This window comes from Xenopus tropicalis, chromosome 4, assembly GCF_000004195.4.
Source record: "Xenopus tropicalis strain Nigerian chromosome 4, UCB_Xtro_10.0, whole genome shotgun sequence".
NCBI classification, from domain to species: domain Eukaryota; kingdom Metazoa; phylum Chordata; class Amphibia; order Anura; family Pipidae; genus Xenopus; species Xenopus tropicalis.
This window is the reverse complement of record NC_030680.2, coordinates 141,855,252-141,866,314: the sequence shown is the minus strand read 5'-3', so window position 1 is coordinate 141,866,314 and position 11,063 is coordinate 141,855,252. Positions and strand designations below refer to the sequence as shown.

Below are 11,063 nucleotides of genomic sequence, written 5' to 3'. Positions count from 1 at the left end.
ACCTGCTTCTTCTTCCACAATTGCTCTTTAATGAAGCTCCTACACGGTGCTGCACTGACGACTCCAATTAGATATCCAAGCTATGGATTTTATTACAACCAAAAATCCAAAGGAGAATCTGTTGAGCTTTACTGTTGCCTCAGGAAATGCCACTTTTTAAAAGGGAATCAAAGGGAACCACCAACTAATTTTTTGTTTCTTTCTCATAATAAAAAATCCCCACACACACTCACAATGAAGTTATAAGCTGCCCTGGATGGAGGTGGTAGTTCTGCACGCGGTTGCCATGCCAGACACCTTCTGACTGCATTGTTGCCTTTCAGCCGTGCCCAACTTGCTCCCAAATGCAGTCATTTAAGGACAGCCCTAAGCAACCAGACTGTGATGCACAATTAGGGCTGTAGAAAAGCATCTATTTTGCTCAAAGCTCTATGGCAGTAAAAGATAGTAGCCCAAATGGCCTAAAAGCATGTATATGTGGTGATCCCTGGTGTTCTCATACAGCAAGCCCCATTTTACTCCAGTTCCAATGAGCTGAGGACAGCTACACAGCTCTGCCAGACACCAGAGAAATAAAATATGTCAGCCATGAAGAAGACAGGATATGGGTTGCTGTTACTGGGGGCTGATCACACTTTAAAAAACATTTATTAGGTGGGGCAGACAAGGAGTCAAATACTACAGGCTTGGTTTGCCCTTGAGGTTCAAAAACCAGGCCTGGACTGGGACACAAAATAGGCCCTGGCATTCCCAGTACCCAGAGGCACAAACAGCCCCCCCAGCCCAATAAATAGTGACTGTCTGTGGCACCTTACAGCCCCCCTGGCATTCCCAGTACCCAGAGGCACAAACAGCCCCCCCCCCAGCCCAATAAATAGTGACTGTCTGTGGCACCTTCCACCCCCCTGGCATTCCCAGTACCCAGTGGCACAAACACCCCCCCAGCCCAATAAATAGTGACTGTCTGTGGCACCTTACAGCCCCCCTGGCATTCCCAGTACCCAGAGGCACAAACAGCCCCCCCCAGCCCAATAAATAGTGACTGTCTGTGGCACCTTACAGCCCCCCTGGCATTCCCAGTACCCAGAGGCACAAACAGCCCCCCCCCCAGCCCAATAAATAGTGACTGTCTGTGGCACCTTACAGCCCCCCTGGCATTCCCAGTACCCAGAGGCACAAACAGCCCCCCAGCCCAATAAATAGTGACTGTCTGTGGCACCTTACAGCCCCCCTGGCATTCCCAGTACCCAGAGGCACAAACAGCCCCCCCAGCCCAATAAATAGTGACTGTCTGTGGCACCTTACAGCCCCCCTGGCATTCCCAGTACCCAGAGACACAAACAGCCCCCCACCAGCCCAATAAATAGTGACTGTCTGTGGCACCTTACAGCCCCCCTGGCATTCCCAGTACCCAGAGACACAAACAGCCCCCCACCAGCCCAATAAATAGTGACTGTCTATGGCACCTTACAGCCCCCCTGGCATTCCCAGTACCCAGAGGCCCAAACAGCCCCCCCCCCAGCCCAATAAATAGTGAGTGACTATGGCACCTAACAGCAGCCCCCCTGGCATTTGCCTGAACCCACAGATTGCCAGTCCGGGCCATACAAGAACCATGCTGAACAGTGGTTGTTACCTTTTCAGCATAATTGGTAACTATTTGTGCAGGATTATGTGCCCCCAGGCGTACGTATGCACATTACCGACACCCAGGATACTGACACCTATGCAAGAACAATTTTATTGCAAATAATATGAGAAGTTTGATACCTGACCAGCAGATTTTAACAAATTCCATATAAAAGCGTTTGTGATATTATATAAAACCGAGTTGTACCACAGGATATCCATACAGAAGGTGAGTAGTGGGAAGAAAGTCATACAAAGCTTAAAATGCGCTGGGAGATACAAAATAACCGGTGCCAAAATATGTACATATCCCGTATATACAAGGCCTGCTGCTCGTTGTCTCGGAAGCAACAAAGTGAAGCTTAAAAAAAATCCATAAATAAAAGACATTTCCCGTTCTGATCGAGCTTTATATCCTTCATTTGAATGGCCAATACTGACAGCACTCCGACCCGTCACTCGTTCATAATGAATGCTCCTTCCTTGGAAATGTCCGGCCCTAGGACACACTCTTGGTAACTCCTGGGGGAGGTTCACATTTTGAAGCTCCGCCTTCCCTATCCGTTACACCGTCGTCACAAAGTGCTTGCTATCTACAGTTCCAAGTGCTACAAACAGTGCCGACCTTCTCAGTACTATGTTTCCCAACATGGACCTTTCAGATACCAATGGCGGCACTGGGAAAGGGCTGTGTGTGCAAGGCACGTAAGGTGGAAGGGCTAAAAAGCACCCTAATAAATGGGTTCAAACTAAGGTCCCTGGTTTGGAATCTTCATGCCACAGCAGTTCTTGATCAATTGGAAGGATATCTTCATTCAGTGGGACAATATCCGCTTCATTCAGCTGAGCAGGGTAGGCAAAGTACGTCCTAAAAACCAGAATAGAAACAGTTCCAGTTAACTCCAGTACATGTAGAAGGGTTTCCATGAGAATCCATATTGAGAAGGACCTTTAGAAGGTCAACTCAACTCTGGATTGTTGGCTTCCAAATCTACTTTGGATACCAGTTGGTTCAGGATCTGACCTAAATGTCCAGTCAAAAACCAACTTTATTTACCCACATGTACCCAGCATTATGTAGGCTTTGCCACAGTTGGGTTTTTGCTCATTTAACAGAAACAGTTCCAGTTAACTCTAGTACATATAGAAGGACTTTCCAAGAGAATTCACATTGAGAAGGACAACTCAACTTTGGATTGTTGGCTTCCAAATCTACTTTGGATACACGTTGGTTCAGGATCTGACCTGAATGTCCAGTCAAAAAACAACTTTATTTACCCACATGTACCCAGCATTATGTAGGCTTTGCTACATTTAACAGAAACAGTTCCAGATAACTCTAGTACATATAGAACACTTTCCAAGAGAATTCACATTGAGAAGGTCAACTCAACTCTGGATTGTTGGCTTCCAGATCTACTATGGATACCAGTTGGTTCAGGATCTGACTAACTTTATCTACCCACATACACCCAGCGTTATGTAGGCTTTGCCATAGTTGGGTTTTTGCTCATTTAACAGAAACAGTTCCAGTTAACTCTAGTACATATAGAAGACTTTCCAAGAGAATTCACGTTGAGAAGGTCAACTCAACTCAACTCTGGATTGTTGGCTTCCAGATCTACTATGGATACCAGTTGGTTCAGGATCTGACTAACTTTATCTACCCACATACACTCAGCGTTATGTAGGCTTTGCCATAGTTGGGTTTTTACTCATTTGACGCTTGTCAGTAGAACAGTGAAGATATAAAATGGGGGTTAAGGTCAAGAAAAGCAGCAATTGTGTGGGATATGAAGTTGGGAGCAACGTGGTTGCATTTGGTGCAAGGCAGGAAAAGTGGGCAAATATACGATAAGACAAGACCATTTTATTGGGCTTATTTCCATGTCCACAGAAGAGGGTATTGGACAAAGAATGCAAAACATTTTCTTGCTTGGACTAAAACCCCTTTTTCCCATGACTTCTATAGCAACACATGCCCCCCCCCTTACAGGAGTAAATAGATAAATAAGAGCTGAGCCCTTCTGTACCAGATGAGCCGGTCTGACAGCAATCCTTACCTGCTCGTGGTGCTGTAGGCCGTAGAGTATCCAGTGTATGGGGCGGTGGATCCGCTGTTATAATCCGAATACACCAGTGCGCTGTTTTGGACCCGGCGGGTTCCCAGTGTGCTTGAAGAAGATACTGAATTGAGAATAAAAAAACAACATTTTATTGTGTGTGACCCCTGGATCCTATTCATGACTCAAAAATAACAGTTTATTTACATACAAGGTCTATAAAAGCGGCTGCTCTAACACTGTCATGTAATGTAAAACCTTCCATAGCCCAAAGCTTGTATAGGAATATTATCTTTTTATGCTCGGAAGATATTCTTATTTACACACACATAGGTGCAGTCTAAAGGTCCCCATACACGGGCCGATTCTAGCTACCGATATGGGTTCCTTAGACTGATTCGGCAGCTTATCGGCCTGTGTAGGGGCACAAATGACCAGCCTGCCCGACCGACATCTGGCCTGAAATCGGCAAGATCCTAATCATTATATATTTCCCAGGGTGCCACAGCCACGTGACCTGTTCTCTGATAAACTTCAGTCATGCTTTACTGCTGCGCTGCAAGTTGGAGTGATATTCCCCCCCCCCCAGCAGCCGATCAGCAGAACAAACAGTGTAATTCAGAAATAAAAAGTACACCATAAAAATCATGACAGTATCCCTTTAAGTTGATAATAAATGAGTCATAATTTCAGGTGTATATTATCTTATAGCCATTATATAATCTCTATCCAGTGGACATTAATTCACACTTAGCTCTGATACTCTACATGATATATTTACTCCATTGCACGGAAGCAGTCGATATAATAACAATAATAATAATAATAACAGAGGCAAGAGAGATATGAACTGGGCAAGGAATCCCTCCTGGATAAAAGCTTGGGAGGCCCCTATGTAGCTAGTTCCCTGTAGCTACTGTATATTTAAGGCCGCAGCAGCATCTGGGTTAGTGCTTCAGCCCTCCAAGGGCCCGAAGGCAACCAATCACAGATAACCTTACCATTTCAGTTATAATTCCTACATGGTTTTTCTCAGTTATTTTAAACGTGGAACAGCATTCACCAGAGGCATTTTAGGTCCCATTCAAACAATAGGACTTGAGTGAAACCTCAAGAAGTAAAACATCAATAAGAGGTAATATTACTGAGACATTACTAGAGTAACAGTAAACACTGACTTGATTTAGAAAACACATTGGTTTTCATCTCGGTAGGACAGTGTTATTCTATGCTCCCAAACATTAAGTGTAGTTATAAAACTCCGCAGCGCTGCCCAACAGAATTGTATATATATCGAACATGGAGAGTCCATAGAATCGCTGACCTAGAGTTAGAGAGGGATTACAGTCTAAAAGGAGGAGGCAGCTCTGTATTCATGAGAAATAAATTCCCCTATAGTCATAAAATGATTTTCACCACTTGGCCAGCAGGGGTCTCCCTTTTCTTATAATTTGAAGACACAAAAGTCATGGCTACTCTGCTATTGCTCATATAAACATGGCTGTTAATAAAAATGTATAACAAAGTAAATGTACAGGCTATTATAAACAGGGTTTGTTTTCCCTTTAAAGCCTACCTGAGGCGCAGGAAGGAGCTCGAGTGCTGGGAGAGGAAGGGACGTGCATTGAGCCGAAGCATAAACTCCGCTGTGATCCCCGATCCCCCTCCATAAAGCCCTGCAGTCCTTGGCCAACATCCTTCTGATAAGAGGCTCTCTGGTACCAGCCCCTGAGATGCTCTTCCACAATGGCCTTTTTAATGTTTTTGGCTATCTGCTCTGTTGTCTTGGCCACTGGGTTTTTCCTTGGGTGCCTCATTGTTGCATAGGGGTTCTGGGAGGATATGTACTGATCTCCATCATATCTTACGTCCCGGTACTGATCATATCCATAGTGAGCCGATGAGCGGTAGGAGGGATTTACACTATATTGCCCCTCCGTATCGTTCTCATAAATGTACCCTCCATTGTAGTAGGGGTCAGTCTCTGGGTAAGGGGAATATCCAGGAATTAAGTAGCTGGAAGCAGGCTGGTTTTGAGCTGTTTGGTACATGCTGTTCCTGGCGTCCCTGTGTGCCAGATTGGGCATGCTCCCTGAATTGGCAGCGGAGAAGTTCTGTCTCTTGTGCCTCCGCCTGTCTCTTGAGCGGTTGTCGAGGGTCTGTGTCGTGTAACAGGGGTTGTGCTTTGGAGGAGTGGAATAATATTCAGAGCTTGACTGGCTGGTACAGGAGGAACCGTCGTCTAACACCTCCGTGCTGTTGCTCCGCTGACTCTTGGAGATGGAGAATGCCGGCGTTCCATCCACAGCGTCCGAAAGGATGGGTGTGTGGGATTCCAAGCTGCCCCGGCGCTGCCGGTTGTACTGAGGCGTGCCCTCGTTCCTAATGAGAAAACAGCAATTAAATAACCACAGAGACATATCCAATTCTAACAGACAGCCAAATCATCGCATACTAACTCAGTATTTGGCTACATATATGATGCATACATATATGATGATTACTAGAGAAGCAACCCATAGGGTCGCCACCTGTCCGGTTTTGGCTGTCCGGGTCAAAACTACCTGCCGGTTTCCCAATTTGGATAACCGGACAGAATTATTTAAGACTGATGCAGCGATTGGCCAATCGGCGAGTCATAGCCCCAGCCCCGTGATGGTGTGGCCGCTCCTGTGACATCACACCCCACCCCTGTGACATCACGCCCCGCCTTCCTGCCCGGAGTTCCCGGAGAGGCGAGGTGGCAGCCCTAGCAACCCATGGTAAAGCTATAGGCACACACCATCTCTGGTGGCCCAGGTAAAGGCTAGAATAACCAGTGGTTCCCAAACTGTGTAGGCCCTGTAGGGGTTTGGAACAGTGGCAGGGGGGGCTCAGCCTCTAGGTCCGTTATGGTGGAGATCTGGGGAGAAATCCAATTTGTTGTTGTAGATACACCTGAAGGCTCAGCTGGAAGGTCAGTTGAGGTAAGAATTATGGAGAATGCTTTTTTGTTGTGATATATACACCTGGAAGCTCCGCTAACCCTAAAGGATTCCAGTTTCAGCTTTAGAAGATCTTTTTGTCCCTGCCAGAAGTAAAGCTACACAAGCCCGGACTCACTGGAGATGGCTGCTGCTGAAGGCGTTGCGAGTCAGCACAGGTGTGGACGGCATGCTTCTGCCTCCGTGTGGCTTCCGCTCCTGGGTTTTGTATGGGCTGCTGTGCGTTGAAGATGGTTCTCTGTTAATATAAAATAATGACAAATGAAAAATAATATCTTAAATGACTTCAGGGGGACCACACAAAAAAACATTTTTTGGCTGATGTAATGCTTTTTTATACATTTGCAGTTGTTTACGTTTCACCCACACCTACAACATGAATGTTCTTGACTCTCGGAAATTCATGGAAATCTCAGAGAAAAAGACAGCCCCCGGCAGTTCAGCACGAACTGGGCCAAGCATAATTCTGGTAGGACTGATGGTGCTTCTCACTAGCTAAATCCAAACAGGGGCGTTCCTGGTCCCTTAGGCGCCCTGAGGCGGCTCCTGTGATGCTGCCCCCTTCTTGCACCCCACAGTTACCTTTCTGGGCATCGGAACGGTGCAAGGGGGGCCATATCGCAATAGCACTCTCTGCATTAAAGAGCTGAAATTCTGATTTAAAAATCAGAATTTTGACACTTGACGTTACCAGGAACGTTGCTGTTAGGCTTATGCTGCCTAAGACGAGATTCATAGACTGCACAGGGCCCCCCAGCAAAAATATCTTTGGAGGGGTCCAGTGTGCAACGCAACCTATACCCACCCCTCCCAGCCCCCTTTCCTGCCCTTCCGTAACATCCCCCCATCTCATCTGGTCCCAGGGTTCACTAAAGCTATAGAGCAGTGATCCCCAACCAGTGGCTCAGGGGCAACATGTTGCTCCCCAACCCCTTGGATGTTGCTCTCAGTGCCCCCAAACCAGGTAGTTATTTTTTGGATGCATGTTTTGGATGAATAAAAACAATATTTCCTACCAAATAAAGCCCCCTGTAAGCTAATAGGGTGCATAGAGGCCCCTAATAGCCAATCACAGCCCTTAATTGGCTCCTCCATGAACTTTTATGATGCTTGTGTTGCTCTCCAAGTCTTTTTACATTTGACTGTGGCTCACGAGTAAGAAAGGTTGGGGACCCCTGCTATAGAGGAAGCCAACCCCGTGGTCTGGGCCTCCCTGCGACCGCTATAGTTAGGCCACTGCTCATGGCAGCACTATCCCTGTATCCAACACACTCAGAGCAACACATACACACAGAATGGGCTTCTAAAATCGAGGCCAGAAAAATCTCGCTGGGCCCTACCTTGTAACCCGCATCTCCGACAATTGCTCATTGAGGGAAAATTTCCTGGCGAGGCTCTTGTCTCCACCTATGGACTTGGTAAGGTGCACATTGGGCGAGTTATGCAGCCTCTGACCTTGGGGAAGCTGTGATTCATCTGGTGAATGGACAGACAGGCAGTGTTATCAGAGTTAATGCTTAACATATGCGGGAAAAATGCCCTAAAGTTCAGGCACCTCCATGCCAAACCCTGGTGTTTATCAAGCTTAAAATACCACAAGCTCAGAGAACTCTGCAAATATTACTCAGACAAAACCCACTCTGAGCTCAATCTATACATGACAAATGGGAAAGGTGACTTTTCAGTAGTTACTCCCATACCCTGGGAACTGAAATCTATAACCGACCTCTAGATAAAATCCGGCTTACGTTATCCGAAAAGTGCTCGGAACATTCTCAAATGAATATGTAAGAACTTCTCCCGAGCAAGTCAGAACGGAATAGATTTCACCATAAATACTTTCTGAGGGAATGACACCCTTTCCAGTACAGGTAGGCACAGAATGCTCGGAACCTGAGGGTTGTCTGTATAAGGGATCTTTCCATAATTTGTTACTGGTGTGACTGTTGGAGTCAGAGTCACAGTTGGAGGTAACATATACACTGATTGATACTGGGCCAGACTGGGCCAGTGGGACACTGGCGAAAAAACCCAACAAGCCCCACCGACCCAAAGCCAATCCCTGCCCAAAACCTTAACCCAATACATTTTTATTATTATATTGAATGGTTGCAGAACCTTTTTCTATTATTACACAAGCGCCCAAAGGTTAATTGTAGAATAATTTTTATTGTGCCTATATACATAGTCTTATATTGGTGAATGGGAGACCTACCATCTTCCAGTGTAGTTGTATCTGACAAGGAGCTGGTTTCAGATGGGATGATATCGTCTGTAATAATATGAAATAAGAACTTTATCACAGGAACATGTTATAAATGCTGTGAGTAATTAAACATAATATTTAGAATGATCGAAGCCATTAGCTACTGCACCACAGTATTGCTCAACCCCTATGTTTTCCAGATCAATACATGGCTCTACAGAATAGGAAAAATGTAGATATTGGAACCTCCAGTCATCCTAGGGCAGTGTGTTTTTTTGGTTCAAGCCCACCTTGAAGGTGGAACCTTTGATGAGGGACCCCCCGTTAGCTCATAACAAGTTATACATATAGGAATACATTGCTGTATATCAGTCATTATTCCACCAATGTATAGAACTGTAGGATCTATTTGATCTTCATAATAAGCTAAGAGAGCATATAAGCTGCCACCCTGAAGTGGCTTTCAAGTTGAGCCTGCCCCAGACACTTCTCCAGGCCCTACCAGGGGGCAGACATTTTGGTAAAAACACAGCCCTAGGGCGATGCAGCAATGGGGTTTGTACTGGGTGCACCAATCTAACAACCCAAGATAATAAGTTCCCGCTGCCTTCCAGCTGCCATAGTTTCCAATTGCTCTGTAACCTATAAAGAACTGGTTCAAAGAACTGGGAGAGGAAGAACTTGACTGGCCTGCACACAGCCCTAACCCCTCCAACCCACCTGTTGGATAATCCCCAGCCAGGCCTGGTCTCCAAAATCAGTGCCCAACCCAATCAGTACCCAACCCAATCAGTGCCCAACCCAATCAGTGCCCAACTATTACATACAAACTGAAGCAAATCCCACCAATATCTAGTGGAAGCCTTCCCAGAAGTGTAGAGACTGGTTTAGCATTCAACTTCATATTAATCCCCTTGGGTTTGGGAATGAGATGTTGGACTGGGGCAAGTGTGTGTGTCTGTATACCTTTGGCCATACAGTGTACGGAGGTGCGTATGTGCCAAGATCTTTACCTTGCAAGATCATAGATGCCCTCTTGGTGGGAGTTTTCCCACTCTTGACTCTGAATTCGTTGATGGTACTTTCAAGTTCTTGGAGCTTCTTGATGGAGTCGCTGTAGTCCTGCTTCCTTTTCCTTTTCACATTTTTGCTTAAATCTGGCTCGGTGGCCAATTTCTTGGTGGCTTCGACCAGTTGTTGCTGAATGAGGAATTTGCGTTCCAGCTCTTGTAAAGCAGGATCCTATAAAACACATGGGAATGTTGGGGAGCTCATTATTAGAGAAAAGCGGTAGTACAGACGGGTCAACCTGGGGAGCTACAGATCCCAGGATATTAGCAGTCACTGAGTATCACTCATGTATTATAAGGGATAATGTACCCCCTACTGTAAATGATAAGGATATTAGCAGTCACTGAGGGGTTCTGTGGCCATATAAAGGCACTAGGCTGCAGGCTGAGTTATACAGGGAACTCTGAGTATCACTCATGTATTATAAGGGATAATGTACCCCCTACTGTAAATGATAAGGATATTAGCAGTCACTGAGGGGTTCTATGCCCATATAAAGGCACAAGGCTGTAGGCTGAGTTATACAGGGAACTCTGAGTATCACTCATGTATTATAAGGGATAATGTACCCCCTACTGTAAATGATAAGGATATTAGCAGTCACTGAGGGGTTCTGTGCCCATATAAAGGCACAAGGCTGCAGGCTGAGTTATACAGGGAACTCTGAGTATCACTCATGTATTATAAGGGATAATGTACCCCCTACTGTAAATGATAAGGATATTAGCAGTCACTGAGGGGTTCTATGCCCATATAAAGGCACAAGGCTGCAGGCTGAGTTATACAGAGAACTCTGAGTATCACTCATGTATTATAAGGGATAATGTACCCCCTACTGTAAATGATAAGGATATTAGCAGTCACTGAGGGGTTCTGTGCCCATATAAAGGCACAAGGCTGCAGGCTGAGTTATACAGGGAACTCTGAGTATCACTCATGTATTATAAGGGATAATGTACCCCCTACTGTAAATGATAAGGATATTAGCAGTCACTGAGGGGTTCTGTGCCCATATAAAGGCACAAGGCTGCAGGAGGAGTTATACAGGGAACTCTGAGTATCACTCCCCCTACTGTAAATTAAAAGGATATTATAAGTCACTGAGAAGTT

The 11,063-nt window shown here is 45.7% G+C and overlaps 1 protein-coding gene across 2 annotated transcripts in view; it reads right to left on the bottom strand.

Annotated features, from left to right (window-relative positions):
• Positions 1-1,718: 1,718 nt before the first annotated feature.
• Positions 1,719-11,063, bottom strand: part of frmd4b (FERM domain containing 4B) — a 138,653-nt gene continuing 129,308 nt past the window's right edge. For both annotated transcript variants that reach the window (XM_004914154.4, XM_002940515.5), the window contains exons 17-23: positions 9,896-10,124; positions 8,892-8,948; positions 8,017-8,152; positions 6,795-6,914; positions 5,269-6,074; positions 3,693-3,816; positions 1,719-2,497 (exon numbers count right to left, since the gene is read on the bottom strand). In XM_004914154.4, coding sequence (XP_004914211.1) covers positions 2,374-2,497; positions 3,693-3,816; positions 5,269-6,074; positions 6,795-6,914; positions 8,017-8,152; positions 8,892-8,948; positions 9,896-10,124 — 1,596 coding nt within the window. In that variant the 3' untranslated portion in view covers positions 1,719-2,373. The remainder of the gene's footprint in view (positions 2,498-3,692; positions 3,817-5,268; positions 6,075-6,794; positions 6,915-8,016; positions 8,153-8,891; positions 8,949-9,895; positions 10,125-11,063) is intronic.